The 23,599-nt window shown below is 45.4% G+C and overlaps 1 protein-coding gene across 3 annotated transcripts in view; it reads right to left on the bottom strand.

Moving 5' to 3' along the window:
- Positions 1 to 23,599, bottom strand: part of osbpl3 (oxysterol binding protein like 3) — a 156,209-nt gene that overhangs the window by 85,676 nt on the left and 46,934 nt on the right. For all 3 annotated transcript variants that reach the window (XM_033047878.1, XM_033047887.1, XM_033047896.1), the window contains exons 2-6: positions 21,464 to 21,692; positions 6,872 to 6,988; positions 3,891 to 3,944; positions 2,819 to 2,932; positions 2,563 to 2,733 (exon numbers count right to left, since the gene is read on the bottom strand). In XM_033047878.1, the coding sequence (XP_032903769.1) occupies positions 2,563 to 2,733; positions 2,819 to 2,932; positions 3,891 to 3,944; positions 6,872 to 6,988; positions 21,464 to 21,559 (552 nt within the window). In that variant the 5' untranslated portion in view covers positions 21,560 to 21,692. The remainder of the gene's footprint in view (positions 1 to 2,562; positions 2,734 to 2,818; positions 2,933 to 3,890; positions 3,945 to 6,871; positions 6,989 to 21,463; positions 21,693 to 23,599) is intronic.

Raw genomic sequence — 23,599 nt, 5'->3', positions numbered from 1 at the left:
TCATGGCTGATCATCCACAATCAGTAACCCGTGCCTGCCTTCTCCTCTTACTCCATGATTCCGCTAGCCCCAAGAGCTCTATCTAACTCTCTTTTAAATGCATCCAGTGAATTGGCCTCCACTGCCTTCTGTTGCAGAGAATTCCACAAATTCACAACTCTCTGGGTGAAAAGGTTTGGGCTATACAAAGGCTATGGTTCAAAAATAAATTAGAAGCTGAAAGAAAAAAAAAAAATCAAAAATCCAAGTATGTTTTGGAGATGGAAATCTATTGTCCATCTCTGAGCCGTATCTCAGGTCCCCCTTCCCCATGAATTGTATGCCATCTTTTACCCCAGTTTCTCTGTGTTTCAGTAGATGCATCAAATTATCTTTAATATAAGAAAAACAAAGTCAATTAATAAGTTTTTACACATCATGTGATCGATAGTTTAAAGATGAATCCTTAAGTTTCTCCACAGATCTCTAATGACCAACAATATGGAAGGAATACTTTGAGGACTGGTGATCAAAATGATTATTTACTAGCCCCATAAAAGGCTTTTATAGCATTGGTAATAAATGGTCATGGCTACATTCTGAAATTTAAAAAGAAATTGTTTTATAAATTACTCTCTACCACAATATTGGTATAATGTATAATCTTTATCTTGACTGCATTTGTTGTTTATTGATATCAATATCAGAATGATTCCTTTCCTGTAAAGCTTATCCAATTATTACAAAATGAATGTTCCTGAGACAGAATTCAAAATTGTTTTAAAAGTGCTTCCTCTATTGCTCCATCCAAATCGTTTATGCTCTCAAAACCCATAGTAGGTATGTTGCAAAACCTACCTTAAGCGTCGCTGCAGATCTGTCCCAGCCTGTGTGTGCGATTTTGGCGCCATTGAGAGGGGGGCAGGTTTAAAACGCGATTTTTCCCTAGGCTGTTCAAATCGAGCTTGTTCAGCCTACTTAGTTGCTGACGAAAAATCGCTTGGAGGTTTGTTCGCTGGAGCTATTTTTACATTTAATGGGTTTATTTAATTATTATAGTAGGTTAAAAATTATCCTCCAAACCCGCGACTGCCGACCATGGGCCGGATCTCATACAAGGGACAACAGAAGGTAGGTTGTTTATTTTTACATTAAAAAGCGCTTCTTAAGATCCCTTTATACAAAGTTTTATGTTGCGAGCAGCTAATTTGGGGCCCCATTAAATCCCGCAGTATTTTTCTGGGCATTTGGGGGTACAAATCTACCGCAATGGGAACGTTCTAAACCAGCGCGTTCCACAGGATCCCACTCGAAAGCTGATTTAAATGGCCATTAATTTACAGCAATTGAACACTAAATTACTTCCATTTGGCCTATAAATTAATGTAAATGAGATTTAAAAACCATGTTTTATTGTGAATTCTTTGTGAATGTTATTTGGACACTTAGGCTATTTAAAAATATTAATCTTTTCTTAAGAAATGGATAGATGTTTAGATCTAGTAATTGAAGTTTGGAATTAGCTACAATTGGGTAACTAATTAATTATATGCTTTAATTTCAGGTCATCCAAGTAAGATTGTTTTATATTTGTTTCAGAATGCTTCAATCTATGATAACTGAAAATTTCATTCAGTTCTCTTAATTTTTAAGAAAGTTATGGGCTTTTGACTGTCCACGATCACAGCTTTTTTGTTATGTCCATAGAAAATCAATAGGGAACAAGATGCTAATTTCCTAGTATGAAAATGGCCATAACTTTTTTAATACTTGAGATATGAAAGTGAATTAGGTGTCAAATTAAACTTCTTTTTATGCTTTATCTGATGGGATAAATTGCATTTGCTACCCATAGGGTGTAACTCTCAATTTAACGATTCTAGGATTGTCAAGATTGTACTTTTGCTTCCTATATTAAATATTTTACAATACAATACAATACAATTTATTGTCATTTGAGCCTCAGTGAGGCTCAAACGAAATTCTGTTTCCACAGCCATACAAACAAAGACAATTCCTAGACATACACACAATTTAGTTCACACAAACATCCATCACAGTGAACCCACTGTGATGGAAGGCAAAAATTTCAATCCTGTATTCAGACTTCATTCTCCCACATTCCTTTGACATTTTACCTGCTCACAGTCAATGAACATGAAACTGCTTTGCTGAAGTATCATACGACAGGTGACCATTTAATTTCAAAATTCAAGCTGTATGTGCATTCCACTGGACAGGGGCTCACGTTTAACACAACTCTCAAACTATTTAATATGTGCATTTTGTTACATTTTATGACCATATAGCAGAATAAAGGGTGTTTCAGTTGATTACCTTTACCTATACGAAACCTTAAAAACAATAATCCAAATAAGAAAATATCATGGAGCTAAACTATGTTGATAATTATATAGACTGAACGTGACCATGTAATCGGAAAAATCTCCTTTTTCAGTCTGACCCCTTCTCAGTCACATTATAGGACAAAGATATGTGATTTATAACATTGACTGTTGAAACCCGAAAGATTAACCTTGCACATTTCTAACCTGATTCAACATGTTTTGCTTAATGTATTACCTTTCTGAAAGAGGGAGAGTTTAAAGAACTTGGTGAGGAGTCAGTCACAGATGAGATGGAGAAGAAATGATTTGTCATGTCATGAGGAAACTTTGCAATTTCATTCTGGCGGTAGAGCCTGTGGTGACGCAATTTTGCTACCCATTCGTCGAAAAACTCCTGGAACTTCACCTGGCAAAAATGGTACAGTTAAGCAGTGCCATCACAATGAAAAAGTTGTCAATGTAGATTCAGCAAGAGACATACTGTCAAATACCTTCAGATGGTATATATGCTCCTCTGTGTCAAGATCAATACAGTTTGCTTTCTTCTTTATCGACATCACGGACAGCCCAACATCAATGCATCCATGAAGTTTTCCTTTTGTAATCTGTAAAATTAACTTTTGTTAGCCGTTCAGAACCTGAACACTAGGTTAACTTCCTGAATCTACAGCTGTAAAAGCAAAAATCGGAACCACCCCCACCACTTCCAGGTTTTAATGGAGGTAAAGGCAATCGTATTACAACGGGTGATCCTTAGACTAACAGTTATCAGTTAGAATTAGCGTTTTAAGCTACCTTTTGCTCTTTAACTACAGATGGCTAATGTATTAAGCCTAGAAAAACTTGGCAGCTGAAACTAAAAAACTAAACCCATTAGCAGGTTCCCAGGTGGCGCAGAACGATGGCTGCCTCACCAATAGTCTGTCTCGTCTTTAACATCTTTGTTGTTTTTAGTCTGTTATCAAATGTACGTTTTAGTGTATCTTTTATTGTATTATGGGGGGATGGGGAGTGGTGGGGGGGGGGTGGGGGGGGGGGCATTTTGGACCACAGAACAGGGAAAGTATAGTCACCAGTGATTAAACTTTGGTTCAACATAAAATAATTATGGGATACAGGCAAGGTCAGTTTTGGGGAACACAATTATAAAGACAGCCTTAAGACTGGAAGAAATTTATGAATACGTCGAGCAAAACCATGGAAGATTTGAACATTGGTGTATGAATGATAATTAAAATGTTTGGTGAACTGGAAGTCAAGTTAGAATGTGCGAATTGCACAGCGCAATTTAGGACACATGAATTTTGATTATGAAGTTTGGAAGGCGAGAGCACTTTGGAATAGGCAAGCATTTACATAGTATCAGACAGGAGCTAGTTTTACACTTTTCATAATGATTGTATTTGTAATTCCACAGTTCATGACATGGACTATTATCAGAACAAAGGATGTAAATTAAGAAACTGATTTTGATCACTTAAAAATAAATATAGCACGTCTAAAAATATCAGCATGACTTGTATCTTGGCAAGATCCACTTTAATAGGATGTTCTTATACTCACATCGGCCTGAGATTTTGCATACTTCAGGATTCCTTTCTCCAGGATAAAGTATCGCTGAAATGAAAAAAAGTGAAATTGTATTTAATGGAGGGTGATCTAATTAGTAAGTGAATAAACTTAATGCATTAGCTGAATATCACAGCACATCTTGCACCTGTGTCCCAACCAATAGAACATTCAAAGACCTTGTATGAAACATTTTCGCAAGAAACATAATCGATCTATCTGGTGCCAAACACGATCCTTGCAGAAGCTTTCCATTTCCGTCTTAGGCAATTTACATGGATGGATCAAGATAACGTCAGAGTCAATCCTCCTTCCCACAAAGGGTCAAGAGTGTTTATATTTATTATTATCCTGTGGCAAGGTACAAAGAAAAGCTTTATTTTCCATGCCATCAGATCAGACAATACTATGCATAAACACAATCAAGTCAAACTCAAGTAGGTAGAATGATAATTGTTGCATGCCCAGGGAATAGAACAGTAAAAGTCTTGCTTGTGTCAATTTTTATAGGCACATTAATACCAAAACACAAAATATATATACTATAAATAATACAATAGGTTATCAATTATACGAGCTAACCAAATTGCTACATCATTAAACTGCAAGCATAAATCATTCCTGATAGCGGTATACAATGGGAAAGGCTGCAGATGTCACAGTTACTGAAATTGTGAAGGATTAGAAGGATTAGCAGGAATGGCACAGCGGTAGAGTTAACTGATTTACAGCGCCGGCACCTGAGTTGGACCCCAACTACGACTGCTGTCCGTACGGAGTTTGAATGTTTTCCCTGTGACCACATGGGTTTTCTCCAGGTGCTTCCGGTGTCCTCCCACACTCCAATGATGTACAGGTTTGTAAGTTAATTGGCTTCGGTAAAATTGTAAAAAAATCTGTCCCTAATGTGTAGGATAGTGCTAGTGTATGGGGTGATCGCTGTTCGGCGCGTACTCGGTGGGCCAAAGGGGGCCTGTTTCCACGCTGTGCTTCTAAAGCCTAAGGTTAAACCAGGAGGTTAAAGAAATCAAATGTGATGCATTGTTGAAGTTAATTCCAACTGGAGTCAAAACTTTTTACCAAGCTTATCCAAAATGGAACTGGTTAACCCAGGGACATGGATAAACTCACGAAAAGGGTAAGAAAATGCACAAAGATCGAACAAAATTATGAAATGGTTCATTATTGTGAAATGAGAATGCAAAATGTGGTTGAATGGCACAATTTCAGAGGGTTCAGGCTCTTCAGTACCTGAGAGCGAACATGCACACATCTATGAAGCATGCAGAATAGGTTAACACTGTTTAAAAAGCAAATGGGATACCGATTTATATGATGTATAATCCTTATATAACTATAAAACTGTGTGTGTGTGTGTGGCTGTGTGTGTGTGTGTGTGTGTGTGTGTGTGTGTGTGTGTGTGTTTGTGTGTGTTTGTGTGTGTTTGTGTGTGTGCGCGTGTGTGTGCGTGTGCGTGCCTGTGTGTGTGCCTGTGTGTGTGCATGTGTGTGCGTGTGTGTGTGTGTGTGTGTGTGCATCTATGCGCGTCTGTGTGTCTGTCTGTGTGTCTGCGCGCCTGTCTGCGCGTCCGTGTCTGTCCGCCTGTCGGAGCGTGCGTGCGCACGTGTCTGCCCTCCTGTCTGAGCGTGCGTGCGCTCATGTCTGCCCACCTGTCTGAGCGCGCGTGCGCCCATGTCTGCCCACCTGTCTGAGCGCGCGTGCGCCCGTGTCTGCCCGTGTCTGCGCGCGCGTGTGCCCGTGCCTGCCCGCCCGTGTCTGTGTCTGCCCGCCCGTGTCTGTGTATCTGTCCGTCTGTGCCTGTGCGTGCCTGTCTGTCTATGCGTGCGTGTCTGCGTGCGTGCGTACCTGTCTGTGAGTGTCTGTCTGTGCATGCGTGCCTGCCGAACCAAAAATAAAACAATGCAAAATATCAGCAAGCCAGGGAGCATGAATGTGTGTGTCTGTGTGTGTGTGTGTGTCTGTGTCTTTCATTGGTACTGGTTCTGACCTGCTGCATTTTTCCAGCATTTTCAGTTATGATTAGAACGAAGATCAAAATACTTCATACATGGAAAAAATGAAAGAAACTGCGGTTGTTCGCTATAAATTTGTATTGCAGCTTTGTTGTGTGAGAAACTTGCTTTACTGGTGACCCCTCTCATGTTACTGAGAGAGCTTCACATTATTAGAAAATGGGTCATATTGCAATTTTCCATAACGTAAAGCTGCAGCATCTGTGCTTGCATCAGGAAATGCAAATTGAAAAGTGTTGACTTATTTACTTCCCCTCCACCCCCGCACATTCTATGAGACATTTAATTACACATCTCAAATTTTTGGATAGTGATATACGAATTCTGTAAAAGGCAAATTTGCATAACTCGATTGGCCATAACACAGGGAATGCCTGAATTTGAATTTTCTAATGTGGCCCTTCTGGCAAAGTGACATAGTAATTAGTGTTGCGGTCTCAAAACTCCAGAGATCAGAGCTGGATGATGAGCTGGGATGGCGTCTGGGTGGAACATGCACATTCTTCCTGTACCAGCGTGGGTTTCATCAGAATCTACAAATATGCACTGTTGGAAGGAGAATTGGCTACTTTAAATAGCTCCTTGTGCAAGTGGGTGGCAGGAAAATCCATGAGGGATGCACAAAGATGCAAGAAAATGGAATTAGTGTAGAGGGTGCTTGATAATCGGCACATACACAGTGGGCCAAGGGGCCTGTTTCCATACTGCTTGACCATCTAGTTTAATAAAAGGTGGCATGCACAAAAATGTTTCTTATTCAATCCTTGCATTCTCTCGCTTCTAATTATGTCAGAATTAATTTACAAAAATAAGCAATGATGCATCAGTAGTATTAAAATGTCCAGTGAAAAAGATTTGTATTAATCATTTTTACTATTTTGAGACACTTCTGTTATATTGCAATGATGATTCATTGCTCTACAATTAATACTCGAAGCATACCTTATGCCACCCTTTCAGAGGCCACTTTCTTTTCTTCAGCATGTATCCTTCCTGCTTCTCTGGCTCCAGGATGGCACATGTACTGTCTCGAAGTCCTTCCACAATCTCCCAGCTATCCTGCTCAACAAAAAAACATTTAAAGAGTTCAAAACATTTCTGAAAAGAACATTTCACAGTGAGCTGCAAAAGTTCTACTCCATTAATTGTTTTCATTTATTCAATTTACGCAGTTTAGTTTAGTTCAGAGGTACAGCGTGGAAACAGACCCTTTGGCCCACCGAGTCCGCACTGACAAGCGATCCCCACAAATTAACACAAGCCTACACACACTAAGGACAATTTACACTTATACCAAGTGTACAAACCCAAGCCAATTAACCTACAAACATGCACGTCTTTGGAGTGTGGAAGGAAACTTAAGATCTTGGAGAAAACCCACGCGGTCACAGGGAGAACCTACAAACTCCGTACAGACAGCACCCGTAGTTGGGATCGAACCTGGGTCTCTGGCACTGTAAGCGCTGTGGTAGTAAGGTGCGCTGCACCATCGTGGCCCCTTTTGACTTCTTATTATGCACCATTCCCCCCCAAAAAATATCATAGCCAATTAAAATACAGATTTTTGTAACTTTTCATTGTCGTTCAATGATACAAATGATTTATCAGTATTAAAACCTAAAATTTTTATAGGACTTTGGTGAGGCCGAATTTGGAATATTGCATGCAGTTTTGGTCATCCCATTCCAGGAGGCTTTGGAGAGGATGCAGAGGAGGTTCACGAGAATGTTGCCTGGATTAAAGGGTTTCAGCTACAAAGAGAGGTTTGCTAGACTTGGATTATTTTCACAGGAGCATCAGAGGTTGAGAGGAGACAATAGAAGTATATGAAATTATGAGAGGCATACTTAGGGTAGACAGAATATTTTTCCTCGAGTGGAAATATCCAACAATAGATGGCATAGCTATAAGGCAGGGGGAGAAAGTTTAATGGAGATGTGTGGGACAAGTTTTGTTTTAAATAACACAGAGTGGTGGGGGCCTGGAACGTACTGCCAGGGGTAGTGGTGGAGACCGATACAATTGTGGTATTTGAGGCCTTTAAACAGGCACATGGAAGTGCAGGGAATAGAGGGATATAGATCATGTCATGTACAGGCAGACAAGATCAATTTAACTTGACATCATGTTCAGCACAAACTTTGTTGGCCGAAGGGCCTGTTCCTGCACTGTTCTATGTTCTACTTCAAGCCTAGGATGAATTGAAGTGGCAAGTATATCATTTATTAAGCAGTACTAAAGCTACAGTCACTTCACAAAAAATATTTTAAAAGAATTTCAGAACTGGAAACTGTTGTATGGTGCCGGGATGGTTGTGTCGCAACATTCATATTGCAGAAACCTGAATCAATGGCACAGAGTATGTATATACATCAAAATAGTGATGATTTAAATTCAAATTTCCTTCCACTTCATCATGGAAATAAAAACTTAAAAACAAAATGAGCTGGCAAGTCATCACTACCTTCTTGGCACTCCCTTTGGGTAAAAATGGATCCATACTTTCTACACTTCAAATTAGGTCTGAATTCTCAGGCTATTCAGCAGAATTCTTGCATGCAGCCAGGCCTCAGTCACGACTGGCAAGCAAGCCTTGACTTTGAGTTCAGCATCCTCAAGTTTAAATAGATTTAATTTTAAGAAATAACGTAAAATAAAATAACATAACAAAATAAACTCAGGTTTAATGAAGATGATTGATCCTCCCAAATGGTTGAGGTTGCTACTTTCAAGCCAATCATGGCAGGCATAAAGCCAAGGTAATGGATGCTGTAGATGGTTTATGCATGCAACCTATAATGTAGCTACCTCAATACCACTAACCACGCCCAGCCATATCAGTATAACTGTGATATCCTCCCCTTGTTCCTCCCTTTTAGTTCCAGTACACCTGAAGACTAGATGCAGTCAGTACTGGGACGTGTGTGACATGTGCCTTAATTAAAGACTCAGTAAAGGTTACAGTGTGTCAGACTTGACTCCTTTACATGGTGTCAGCAAGTTAAACGCGCGCCTCATGTTTATCGGGTTTTATTTGTCCCTAGTCTAACTAGTGTTTAATTCCCCATTCACCATGGCATTCTCATGCCGAAAGCCCTCTCCCCTTGTCTATGACGCTGACATTGCGGAACGTTGGGCTACTTTCGTGATGGACTACAACCACTTCATCAACATCGTGCACTGAAATGACCCTGATGCGGTCAAAGCCTCACTCCTGCTGAACCTTGCCGGTCCCGATGCTATGAAATGAGCTCAGGCTTTCAACTATAATCCAGCGGTCCTGGATGACAACGACCAGGTCGTCGAGCCAGCGGAATCTGCCAATGACCCGGTATGTCTCTTACGCAAGTTTGCGGAGCTTTGTGACTTGCCCTCCAACCGCATATTGGAGCGGGCTAGATTTTTTACACGGAAGCAGCAGCCTGATGAGCCTTTTGAGTGTTTCATTGCTGACCTGCGCTACCTTGCTCAGCGGTTCCGTTTCGAGACCATGAGTGATCAGCTCACCAGAGATATCCTTGTCACCGGCATGCTAGATCAGAAGCTACGTGCAGATCTGCTGCAAAGACCAGACCTCACCCTGACTCAGGCAATGCATGCATGCCGTATAGCTGAAGTAGTTGCCCCGCCACATGGGCAGAGGGGAGCTGACAATCGGGCTATTAATCTGACTGGTGTTGCTATGCCCCGTCGCAAGCAAGACAATTTTCGCCTCACGCCGCGGCCGGCTTATGCCCCTCGGGTCCCGCTTGTCAAGAAGTGTCCCAACTGCAATTATATCCACTCCATGCAGTCACAGTGCCCAGCATTTGGTAAAGCTTGCAATTTCTGTAGGACGATGAACCACTTTTCAGCAGCCTGTCGCTCCCATGGGAACGTTCCCCCAGCTCCTAGACAAGTTTTAAACAACCTTCAGCAAGTTGATAACGAATTCGATTCCCAGTCTTCTGTCGACACTGCCCTCGACTCTGAGCCCAGCAATTCCATGGAAGATGCTAGTGTTTACACTCTCCTTCATAGCCGATCTCGCCTCCTTGATCCTTCTGTGCTCATTACTGTCAACAACAAGTCCTTCACTGCTAAGCTTGATACGGGGGCGAAGGTGAATGTTATGTCAACATCCCTATTCAAACAGATAAGAAATAATGAGCTGTTGACTGCTGATCGCTCCATATTGCGTGCTTATGGGGGAGAGGAGCTAACACCTGTGGGGAGGGCCACCTTCCACTGTGTGCTGCAGAAATCATCCCGTGACCTGTCGTTTTTTATTCTTGACTGTGACTGTGTGACTCTGTTGAGCAATCAGGCCTGTCAGGATCTCGGTCTGGTGTCTTTCGACCGTACAGTCCACGAAATGCGTGTGATGCTGAATCCACTCTCCGAGTACCCTGACCTCTTCGATGATAAGCTGGGGAAGCTGCCACTTGTATACAAGATCGCAACTGACCCATCGGTAGTGCCTGTGGTCCATGCCCCACACAGGGTGTCGTTTGCCATGAAGGGCAAGGTCGAAGCCATGCTGAAGAACATGGTTGACATGGGGGTGCTTGCAGCCGTCAGCGATCCCACCGAGTGGGTCTCCACCATGGTCGCCACCATGAAGGGTAAGAACGAAATACGGGTGTGCATAAACCCCAAAGATTTGAATCTGGCAATAAAACGTCCCCACTACCCTATGAGGAATGTAGAAGATGTTGCTGCCCAGGTCGGTCAGGCCACGGTGTTTTCTGTCCTCGATGCCAGGAGCTCGTTCTGGCAAATACCTCTAGACAAACGCTCCTCAGACTTAACCACTTTTGGCACACCCTTCGGAAGATTCAAATTTTTGCGGATGCCATTCGGCATCAACTCCGCTAGCGAAGTGTTTCAACGCTCCATGGAGCAACTGTTTGCTGGTCTGCCGTGTGCCATTATTGTGGATGATATCCTGGTCTATGGGAAAGATGCTGCTGAGCATGCTCACCATCTCCGACGGATTCTAGACCGCGCTCACCAGATCAACTTAAAACTTAACCCGTCAAAGTGCAGGTTCCGTGTAGCTGAAGTACCCTATGTTGGCCACATCTTCACGGCCCACGGGCTGAAACCTGATCCGCAGAAGACCAACGCTGTCTCCGAGCTGCCTGCCCCGACAGATGTTACCAGCCTGCAGCGTTTCCTGGGCATGGTGAACTATTTGGGGTAGTTTATCCCTCACCTCAGCGAGTTGAGCGCACCCCTGAGGCAACTGACGAAAAAAAGACATTGCCTGGTCCTGGTTTCCCCAACACCAGCAAGCTTTCGACTTCCTCAAAACGAAGCTGATTAGCACGCCGACTCAAGTTTTTCGATCTGCAGCGTCCGATTGTAGTTACGTGTGATGCTTCCCATTTCGGAATAGGTGCCGCCTGCCTGCAGTTCTATGATGATGGCTCGCTGCAGCCCATTTCTTACGCCTCGCGAACCATGACGGACACCGAGCAGCGCTATGCACAAATCGAGAAGGAGCTTCTTGCGGTTGTGTTCGCCTGCTCCAAGTTCAAGGACTTCCTTTTCGGTACCAGGTTCACCGTCGAGACGGATCATCAACCCTTGGTGACAATCCTCAACAAACCCATCCACATCGCTCCAGCCAGACTCCAGTGAATGATGCTACAGCTCCAGTGGTTCGACTTTCACATCGTGTACAAGAGGGGCACTGAGATGCATGTGGCTGATGCGCTGTCCAGGGTCCCCCGGTCCTCCTGCGACAGGCATCCCTACGAACAGGAGGATCTGCAGGTACTGAATCTCAACTTTGTTCCCTCTAAGCAGCTGCAGTGCCTGGTTGAGCACACTGCCAACGACCCCGACCTGCAACAGCTCGCAGCTGTCATCCAGCGGGGGTGGCCAAGCAAACGAACCTCGCTGCCTGCTGGTATCCACCCTTTCTTTCTGGTTCGCGATGAACTAGTGCTCCGGGACGGGATCATCATCAAGGGTCACAAGGTGGTCGTCCCTGCCTCCCTATACAACTTGTACTACAACGCTGCCCACATGGGGCATCCCGGAGCCGATGCCACTTCTGCAGCAGCTGAAGTGGCAAAGTACATTAAGGCCCGAGTAGCCTCCTGTCCTGATTGTAACACCCTGGCCCCACATCAGCAGCGGCAGCCACTTCTGCAGCAGCCTGCCCCTGCCATGCCCTGGTCATCGCTGGCTGCTGACATATTCGAATGGCGTGGCAAGCAATACCTAGTGTTGGTCGACTCCTACTCGAACTGGTTCGAAGTGGACCTTCTCCCTGCCATCACCTCTGAAATGGTCATCAGTAAGCTGCGCCGACACTTCGCCACTTTTGGGTCCCCGGTCCGTTTACAGACCGACAACGGCCGTCAATTCACCAGTACAGAATTCAAAGCTTTCGCTGTGAAGTGGAACTTCACTCACTACACCAGCAGCCCTGAATACCCGCTGAGCAATGGCCTGGCCGAACGTGCTGTCCGCAGTGCCAAGAATTTGCTCGAGCAGTCTCGTCTCTCCAATGGTGACTTCTACCAGGGTCTACTAAACCTTCGTAACATTTCCAGGGACACTACCATGCGATCTCCTGCCCAACGTCTGATGTTCCGCGTGCTTCGCCCACCGATGCCGATCGCCCAACAATCCCTGGTGCCCAAGGTCCTCCAGCCTGCTGCCGTCCAGCAACGGATTGCTCAAAAGCATGAAGTACAACGCCGCTCTCACGACAAGTGCTGCCGCCCGCTCTCACCACTACTGCCTGGCCAGGTCGTCCGCATGCAGACAGCCACCGGATTCTCCCGACTCGCAACCGTGGTTGCGGTGGACAATTCACCCAGATCCTACTTGGTGGACTTTGAAGGAACTATCTACCGCCGCAGTCGCCAGCACTTGTTGGCTGTCAACGAGCCTCAGCCTCCTCCTGCGGCCCCCTATGCTCCTCCGTTGCGTTTCGAGCCTCCCACTACTAACTACCCCTCAGCTCCCTGCATGCCCCGGTCAGTCCGCTTGCCGCGTCCTCCTCCCCCTGCTCTTCCGGGATTCTCCTCCCCTGCCCGCTCTCCATCTCCTCCTGCTCCCCCGTCTCCTTCCCCAGGCTCGCCTGTGCCGGTCGGGTCACCTTCCGCATTCCCGCTTGGGTCTCCGCCGGCTTTCTCCTTCCCGGCTGATATTGCTCCTCCTCCTCTTCTTTCGGGCGGGGAGGGTGAGGGTGCCATGCGCACTCGCTCGGGTCGGGTTGGCAAACCTCCTGTCCGTTACGGTGATTTCGGTTAGATTTGCAGGTGTTGTATAACCACCCTGCCACTGTTATAACTTCAATTTTAAATTTCTAAGGGAAAGGATGTAGATGGTTTATGTATGCAACCTATAATGTAGCTACCTCAATACCACTAACCACGCCCAGCCATATCAGTATAACTGTGATATCCTCCCCTTGTTCCTCCCTTTTAGTTCCAGTACGCCTGAAGACTAGATGCAGTCAGTACTGGGACGTGTGTGACATGTGCCTTAATTAAAGACTCAGTAAAGGTTACAGTGTGTCAGACTTGACTCCTTTACAGATACGAAGTGCATCTGTTCTCTCAACTCCATACAACCCGTAGCTGCCACAGGACCAGATAACATTCATTCAGATAAAGTACCTGGCTGCACAACAACACCAATTTTTAAATCTTTCGACAATTATTCTACTTGAAACAAGCTACTATACTGAATAAATATCTGTAAAAATTAGAAAGGTACCAAAAATAAAAGTTCCGATTTTTCAATCCTAATGATTTAATTGATTAAACTAAGATTTTTTAAAGTGTAGTCCTACTGTTCTCAGATTATTTCTGCCTGTGCCCCTCACAGTTTATCACTCAGCCAATTACACGACACATCTTACCACATCTACCCAGTGTGGTATGTGGACCATGAATACTCTTGCTCAACCAGGGTACAAGTGACCACACAATATGCTTGTAAGATAGGTCAAGATGACCGTAACGCCTTCCAAAATCTCTTTACAATGAGTACTTCCACAAGAACACGTGGAAGATGAGAACAAAGGGGAATTATGCATATAACCGTTGGACCACAGCAGCATAGAAAGGGTTTTGGCACAGAGCACAGATTAGCAAGTTCCAAAGGTATGCAGGTTTGAAAAGGCACTTTGAAAGGTTCCAAAAATAAACCTGAAAATTATATACTAACATTTCCTCAGCAACATGATTTGGTGTTCTTTTGCACAAAATTAATCAGATGTTTCATTAAAATAACTTTCCACAATCACACATGTAGGGTTTTTATAAAGAGGTTTTTATAAATAGCAAAATGCAAAATTTGAAAGTAATTGCTTTAAGTAGGCAATGCTACAAATAATTTTCTAAATGGGCAGATAATCCAGAAATCGGAGATGCAAAGGAACTTGGGAGTGCTGGTGCAGGATTCCCAAAAAGTTAATCTGCAAGTTGAATCGGTAGTAAGGAAGGCAAACGCAATGCTTGCATTTATTTCAAGAGGGCTAGAATACAAAAACAGGGGTATAATGCTGAGGCTCTATCAGGTGCTGGTCAGGCCGCATTTGGAGTATTGTGAGCTACTGTAATGTGAGTATTGTGGTTCCTGTACCAAAGAAGATGCGTCCCAGATCCTCAAATGATTACAGACTAGTGGCACTGACTTCACACATCATGAAGTCCCTGGAGAGGCTGGTACGCACGCACCTACGACCCCTGGTTAAACCCTACCTGGACCCCCTGCAATTCACTTACCAAACAAATATGGGGGTTAAGGACGCCATCATCCACCTGCTCCATCGTTGCAATGCTCACCTGGATAAGCCGGGAAGCATTGTGAGAGTCATGTTTTTTGACATCTGCAGTGCTTTTAACACTGCTAGGGAGCAAACTGTTGAAGATGCTAATGGATGCTCCATTGCTGTCTTGGATGACCAACTGCCTGACTGGACGACCACAATATGTCAGGCGACAGAACTGTGTCTCGGACATGGTGGTGAGCAACACAGAGGCCCCACATGGGGACAGTCCTCTCTCTCTCTCTCTCTCTCTGTCTTCCTGTTTATCATCTACACTGCAGACTTCAGATATAACTTCACCTCCTGCCATCTGCAGAAGTTTTCAGATGACTGCAATTGTGGGCTGCATCAGTGAGGAGAGGGAAGCTGAATACAGAGGGAAGCTGAATACAGAGGTGTAGTCAACAACTTTGTTGAGTGGTGTGGACTGAATCACCTGCAGCTCAACACACACAAGACTAAGGAGGTGGTGGTGGAGGACTTTAGGAGGAGAGAAACACCCCTGTCCCCTGTCTCCATCAATAGTGTGGATTTTCAGTTTACAAGGGAGTACAAATAGCTTGGAGTGTACCTGGACAGTAAACTGGACTGGCCCTGTGCAAGAAGGCACAGAGCTCCGCTCTTTCAATGTCTGCAGTAAAGCCCCTGTCCCACTTTCCCGAGTTACTCACAAATTCTCCCGAGTTTTCCTCTGAACTGCTGTTGCTTCCAGGCCGAGCCGAGGATCGGGCCCGGAAGCAACTGACTGCTGATGCTCCTCCGGGGCACGCAAGAAGGGAGAAGAGCGGCAACCTCGAGATCCCGGGGAGGGAGAGTGGGAGAGGAGTTATGGAGGGAGGGAGGGAATGACTGAGTGTAGGGGAAAGGAGAGGTGAGGGAGGGATTGGGGGAGGGTAGGAGAGGGAAAAGGAGGTGAGGAGGGAGAGTGGGGGAGGAGGGGGAATAGAGGGAGAGGAGGGGGGAGAGGAGGGGGGAGTGGGAGTGGGGAATAGAGGGAGAGGAGGGCAATGGGGGAGGTGAGGAGTGGGGAAATTGGGGATAGGAGCGGGGTAGGGAGGAGAGAGGAGTTATGGAGGGAGGGAGTGACTGAGGGTAGGGGAAAGGAGAGAGAGAGAGAGAGAGGTGAGGGAGGGATTGGAGGAGGGGAGGAGAAGGGAAAGAAGAGGGAGGGTGAAGAGGAGGGGAGAGAGTGCTAGGGATGAGGGGAAATGAGCTGCGCCTGTGCATTTGGGGGCTATGGGTGAGTGGTGGAATATTGCATTGGGGGACCAAGCCTCCTGTGTGACAGAGAACCAATGGGTCCCACTTGGTCTAGTAGCTCCCTGAAAATGACAACACCAGTAGACAGAGCAGCAAAAAAGCATATGTGATGTTTTCCTTCATCGGTTAAGGCATTATGATCGGTTAAGAATAAATTAATGAATAGGTTTATTGGCCAAGTATTCACATACAAGGAATTTGCGTTGGTGCTCTGCCCGCAAGTGACAACACGACATACAGTGACATTGAGGAGTGACACATAAAACATTAATAATAAAACATTATTGATTATGGGTATGGGAATCAGGAAGTCATGTTGCACCTTTATACATTTTTTGTTATGCCACATTTGGAGTATTGTGCACAGTTCTGGTTGCTCATTATAGGAAGGATATGGAAGGTTTGGAAAGGGTGAAGAGGTTTACCAGGATGATGCCTGGATTAGAGGGTATTATCTATGAGGAGAGTTTGGAGAGAATGGAGGGTTATGGTCTGAGCGCAGGTATATGGGACTAGGGGAGAATACGTGTTCGGCACGGACTAGAAGGGTCGAGATGGCCTGTTTCCGTGCTGTAATTGCTATATGGTTATATGGTTAAACAGATTGTTTTCTCTTGTACCGGTTTCTCTTGTACCATCATTGTACCGGTACCAAAAAATGCCTCCCCAGCTTGTCTGAATGACTACCGTCCGGTGGCCCTCACCTCGGTAGTCATGAAATGCTTTGAGAGGCTGGTCAAGAAACACATCTGCGCCTTCCTCCCTCGCATCATGGACCCGTTACAGTTCGCATACCGTCCGGACGATGCGGTCTCCCAGGTTTTGCACACCACTCTCATCTTGACAGCCAGAAGGGAGGCTACGTGAGGAAGCTGTTCATAGACTTCAGTTCAGCCTTCAAGCATTGAGCAAGATGGCGCCTGCCTGCGGCGACTTTTGCGGAGCTCCGGAAAATAAAAGGCTCAACTACAACTTCCAACAACTTACCTGGATCAGAAACACGGCAGCAATCGGTGCCGTTTCGGACAAGCTGCTTGAGCACCTCAAGGCTCTCGCAATTTTGCGATCTCCCGCTGCTGCGAGAACCCCGGACTTTAAATTTTCCCACGCTGGCTGTGGAACTTCCGACCCGACTGAGGATCCCAGGTACTGTACCTTGAAATCCCGGGATGACCCCCAGAGCCGACGGGCTGGATCTTCCAGGAACAACGGAGCTGCAGCTGCCGACTTTGAGGGAACCCCCGTTCGTTACGGAGCTGGAGCTGCCGTCTGTGAGGGAATCTCCGTTCCAGCGCAGGGCCGCAGAAACAGCAGGTACAACAAGTACAGTACCTGGAAACAAAGGAGAAGCCTCCATTGTGTCCGGAAACGTGGCCGTCGGGCAGGACTTCAGGTCAGAATGAAGCGCAGGGGACTTCGGCCCCCTCTCCCAACTATCCTACTGGCCAATGTACAGTCCCTTGAAAACAAAGTGGTGGACTTAAGGGCAAGGCTGCTTTATCAAAGGGAGCTGAGGGAATGCTCTGTGTTCTGTTTCACAGAGACATGGCTCACCCCCAGCTCCCCAGACTCAGCGGTCCAGCCTGAAGGGTTCTCCATCCACCGCATGGACCGTACCCTGGCATCTGGGAAAGGGAGAGGAGGGGGCGTTAATCTGACCATACCGCGGTGCTGCTTCTTCCTGCCTACAAGCAGCAATTAAAGAGCGCACCCCCAGAAGTGAGGACAGCACAGAGCTGGTCGGGGGGGGCAGAAGAACAACTCCAGGACTGTTTGGAGTATGTAGACTGGGCAATGTTCAAGGACTCGGCAACGGACTTGAACGAATATGCCACAGTCGTTACAGACTTCATAAAGAAATATGTGGAGGACTGCATCCCTACAAAAACCTTCCGAGTGTTTCCCAATCAGAAACCTTGGATGAACTTTGAGATCCGCACTCTCCTGAAGTCCAGACACAGGGCATTCACCTCCAATGATACAGTGGCCTACATGAAGACCAGATACGACCTTGGTAAGGCCATCAAAAAGGCCAAAAGGGACCTGCTCCAAACTGGAGGACGAGACAGATGTTCGGCAGCTGTGGCAGGGTCTGAATGCAATCACCTCCTACAAGGCAAAACCAGGAGGCAGCTCGAATGCCGGTGTAACATCACTCCCTGACGAGCTCAATGCGTTTTACGCACGCTTTGACAGGGAGAATACTGATGTGCCTTCCCGATCCCCCATTCGCTGCGATGGCATTTCAGTCTCAGTCACAGAGGCCGATGTCAGGAAATCCTTCAGAGGGGTAAACCCCCGAAAAGCACCTGGTCCTGATGGTATACCCGGTCGTGTTCTAAAAACCTGTGCGGACCAACTGGCGGGAGTATTTACGGACATTTTCAACCTCTCACTTCTGAGGTCTGAGGTCCCCACCTGCTTTAAAAGGGCATCAATTATACCGGTGCCCAAGAAGAGTAAGGTGACATGCCTCAATGACTATCGACCAGTGGCACTAACGCCGGTGGTGATGAAGTGCGTTGAGAGGTTGATCATGGAGCAAATCAACTCCTACATCGACAAAAACCTGGACCCACTGCAGTTCGCGTACCGCCACAACAGATCAACGGTGGATGCGATCTCGCTGGCCCTCCACTCCGCACTGGACCACTTGGACAACAAAAACTCATATGTCAGGCTGTTATTCATTGATTACAGCTCGGCATTTAACACAATCATCCCCTCCAAACTGGTTACCAAACTCGCAGTACTGGGTCTCTGCGCATCCCTCTGCAACTGGATCCTCGACTTCTTCGTCCACAGACCACAGTCTGTTCGTATTGGTGGAAATGTGTCAACCTCAATAACAATCAGCACGGGAGCACCTCAAGGCTGCGTGCTCAGCCCCCTGCTGTACTCACTCTATACCCATGACTGCGTAGCAAACCACAGTGCGAACTCCATCATCAAGTTCGCTGACGACACCACTATTGTGGGGCGTATCACTGATGGGGATGAGTCAGAGTACAGAAGAGAGATCGAGCAACTGTCCATATGGTGCCAGCGCAATAACCTGGCCCTCAACACCAGCAAAACCAAGGAACTGATTGTGGACTTTGGAAGGAGTAGGAGGGGGACCCACAGCCCCATTTATATCAACGGGTCGATGGTTGAAAGGGTCAAGAGCTTCAAATTCCTGGGCATGCACATCTCTGAAGATATTTCCTGGTCCGAGAACACTAACGCAATTATCAAAAAAGCTCATCAGCGCCTCTACTTCCTGAGAAGATTACGGAGAGTCGGATTGTCAAGGAAGACTCTCTCTAACTTCTACAGGTGCACAGTCGAGAGCATACTGACCGGTTGCATCGTGGCTTGGTTCGGCAATTTGAGCGCCCTGGAGAGGAAAAGACTACAAAAAGTAGTAAACACTGCCCAGTCCATCATCGGCTCTGACCTTCCTTCCATCGAGGGGATTTATCGCAGTCGCTGCCTCAAAAAGGCTGGCAGTATCATCAAAGACCCACACCATCCTGGCCACACACTCATCTCCCTGCTACCTTCAGGTAGAAGGTACAGGAGCCTGAAGACTGCAACAACCAGGTTCAGGAATAGCTACTTCCCCTCAGCCATCAGGCTATTAAACCTGGCTCGGACAAAACTCTGATTATTAGCAACCACTTTCTGTTATTTGCACTACCAGTTTATTTATTCATGTGTGTATATATTTATATCATGGTATATGGACACATTTATCTGTTTTGTAGTAAATGCCTACTATTTTCTGTGTGCTTAAGCAAAGCAAGAATTTCATTGTCCTATACAGGGACACATGACAATAAACTCACTTGGACTTGAACACGATAGTCCCCACCAGACTGGCCGGGAAGCTACTGGAATTAGGGCTCAACACCCCCCTGTGTGTCTGGGCCCTGGACTTTCTCACCGCCAGGCCCCAGGTAGGGAATACATCGAAGTCCCTCACCCTGAGCACAGGATCGCCCCAGGGTTGCGTCCTCAGCCCCCTATTGTACTCCCTGTACACACATGACTGTGTGGCTAGGTTCAGCTCCAACTCAATAATCATGTTTGCTGATGACACTGTGGTGGTGGGCCTGATCTCAGACAACGATGAGAAGGCCTACCGGGAGGAGGTGGATGATGTGGCACTCTGGTGTCAGGACAACAGCCTCCTCTTGAACATCAAAAAAACTAAGGAGCTGATCGTGGACTTTAGGAGGGCACATCATCCGAGGACGTACACACCATTGAGGATAAATGGAGATACTGTGGATAGGGTGAGCTGCTTTAAATATCTGGGAGTCCACATCTCCGAGGATATGACATGGGCATCACACGCCGCAGCACTGGTGAGTAAGGCAAGGCAGCGCCTTTACACCTCAGGCAATTGAGGAAATTCAGAGTGTCTCCGAGGATCCTCCAGTGCTTCTACTCAGCGGCTGTGGAAAGCATCTTGTCTGGAAATATTACAATCTGGTTTGGGAATTGCTCTGCCCAGGACAAGAAGGCTCTGCAGAGAGTAGTGCATTCGGCCGAACGCACTATGGGAACTTCACTCGCCCCCCTGCAGGAATTATACATCAGGAGGTGCAACTCCAGAGCCAATAAAATCATGGGAGACCCCTTCCACCCCTGCAACGGACTGTTCCAGCTGTTACGGTCAGGCAAATGCCTCCTTTGCCATGCTGTGATAACGGGGAGGTTGAGAAGGAGTTTCTTCCCAGAGGCCAATATGACTGTAAACTCCTATCTCACCAGGAACTAACTTTTACTGTACCACTCTACTGTTTTTTTTTTTTTTAATTGCTGTTTTTTTCCCTTTTTCCTTCCGCCCACAATATTTAATATGTAAAAGAATATGTGATTCTGCTCCATTCTGTTTGTAGTTTGTTTGGTTGTTTGTTTGTTTGTCTTTATGCACAAAGTCCGCGAGCATTGCCACTTTTCATTTCACTGCAAATCTCGTATGTGTATGTGACGAATAAATTTGACTTGACTTGACTTGAGCATCCGAGGCTGAGGGAAGACTTAAACGAGGTATATATAACTATGAGGAGCACAGACATAATAGATAGTCATGACTTTTCCCCCAGGGTGGAAATGACATACTAGAGAGCATTACTTTAAGGTCAGAGGGGGAAAATTTAAAGGAGATATGTGGGGCAAGTTTGTTTTACACAAAGAGTGGTAGTTTGACTGATCATCTGCCATGGTGGCATGGAAGGAGAAAGAGACTTTTGGAGGCACACACATATGCAAGGAATGGAGAAATATGGGTTACAAGCAGGCAGAAGGGATTACTTTAATTTGGTGTCAAAGGACCTGTTCCAGTGCTATACTATTCTATGTTCTAAAACAACACATCTATAGTTAACTTTAAGGACAATTGTATGTGCGTGTGGTACAGGTATGGCACTAAATTTTAGCTGGCACTAAATTATGGCTCAATGCCTATTTGTGCAATCCAAGGGCAACAAGAGAACATACAGTACCTGCCGAACGTCTTGCTTAAGAGAGCTGCTGGAACTCCGGGTTGGGGTTGATAGTTTCTGTGAGACTGTAGACATTTGTTCATCGCTGTTCTTCATATTATGGACGTTCACTGGAACCACTCGAGAAGCACAACTTTACGTGGCTTTGCTTTAAAGTCAACAGCAAGGATCACCCAGTGGTTAATGCAGCCTGATCCCGAGTCTGTGGTTTGTTGCTGTTTATTTCATCCTGGAAAGGAAAAAGTGCAGAGATAATAACCTCCTACTCAACACATCAAAAACACATGAACTTATCATTGATCTCAGACGTAAGGCACAACCCAAGACCCCCCTACTCATCTCAGGCGAACCCATATCCACCACTGACTCATTCAAATTTCTTGGCACTCACATAAGCAATAACCTCAAATGGAAAATCAATTCAGATCACATTTATAAAAAAGCCAACCAAAGACTTTTCTTTCTCCGTCAGCTCAAGAAGTTCAGAGTGAGGAAACATCTCCTAATCCGATTTTACACAGCCATCATCCAAAGCATGCTCACTTCATCAATAACAGTCTGGTACAGCAGTTTAGACACTCACTCCCGTAATAAACTACAGCGCATTGTCAACAAAGCATCCAAAATCATCAGCACTCCCCTCCATCAATAGAATCACTCAATCTCAAACGGTCCGTGTCAAGGGTGAAGAAAATAATTTCTGATCCCTCCCACCCAGCTCACCACATCTTCCACCTGCTGCCGTCAGGAAGGCGCTACAGCTCACTGCCCGCCAAAACATCACAATTTAAAAACAGTTTCTACCCACATGCAATTCGAATTCTGAACACTCTATGACAACATCACATAGCCACCTCGTGCATGTACTGTATACTGTATGTTGTTGTGTTTTATGTTATGTTTGACGGGAATCAGCCTATTGTGTAACATCCTGTACTGAACCTGAATTCCACCAGCTTGACTGTGTGGTCATTAAATAATCTGACTCTGAATCTGAAATGCACATATTAAATGTCAAAATTTGAAACCATTACGTCTCAAGACTGTTTATCGCATTGATATATCTGTCAACATCCATCATTCCCAATCTATTTTACAATCCGGTACAACCAGACTGCCAAGTGCCCTGATGTACATTTGATCAGGTTAAATTGACAGTGCACACAGTTGCCCTCCAGATCTCCATTTACAGCAGCCATGCCATGTTATGCACTGGAAACAACCTGCGCAATGTTATTTTCTAAAATACGTTCAGTGACCAGAAGTGCACCAAACCTTGCAGACTCTTTCAAACTAATTTGTAAAAATCTCACTCTTCAACAGAAACAGGCTTTTGCAGTTGCATTTTATCACAATTTAAAATACTTTCTAGAGACCATAAGATGAAGCATCGTAATTCACAAATTCACAAGTTATAGTAGTAGAATTAGGCCATTCGGCCCATTTAATCATGGCTGATCTCTGCCTCCTAATCCCATTTTCCTGCACTCTCTCCATAACCCTTGATACCCATTGTAATCAAGAATCTGTCTATTTCTCTGCCTTAAAATATTCACTGGCTTGTCCTCCACAGCCCTCTGTGGCAATGAGTTCCCCAGATTAAAGAACTAAAGAAGTTTCTCCTCACCTCATTTCTAAAAAGTGACCTTTAATTCTGAGGCTATGACCTCTGGTCCTAGACTCTCCCACCAGTGGAAACATCCTTTCCACATTCACTCTATGCCTTTCATTATTCTGTATGTTTCAATGAGATCCCCTCTCAACCTTCTAAAGTCCTGCGAGTAGAGGCCCGGTGTCAAACGCTCATCATATGGTAACCCACTCATTCCTGGAATCATTCTTGTAAACCTCCTTTGGACCCTCTCCAGAGCCAGCACATTCTTCCTCAGATATGGTGCCCAAATTTGCTTACAGTCCTCCAAATGCAGCCTGACCAGCAGCTTACCCTTTCCAGCACCTGATAATTGAAAACTTGCAAGTCAAAATTAACAGATTTTTCCAACAACTAAAATATTTTTGATATCTGCAAAGTGAACTCAATGCACAGTATTCAAGATGTACAGTCTGAAACATTAACTCCCTCCATAGACGCCGCCCATCTCTCTGCCGAGAGTCAAAGTCATAGAGATACACAGC

The sequence above is a fragment of the Amblyraja radiata genome, chromosome 2 (assembly GCF_010909765.2).
Source record: "Amblyraja radiata isolate CabotCenter1 chromosome 2, sAmbRad1.1.pri, whole genome shotgun sequence".
Classification (NCBI taxonomy): domain Eukaryota; kingdom Metazoa; phylum Chordata; class Chondrichthyes; order Rajiformes; family Rajidae; genus Amblyraja; species Amblyraja radiata.
Note: the sequence above shows the minus strand (reverse complement) of the source record. Positions and strands in the feature narration are given on the sequence as shown.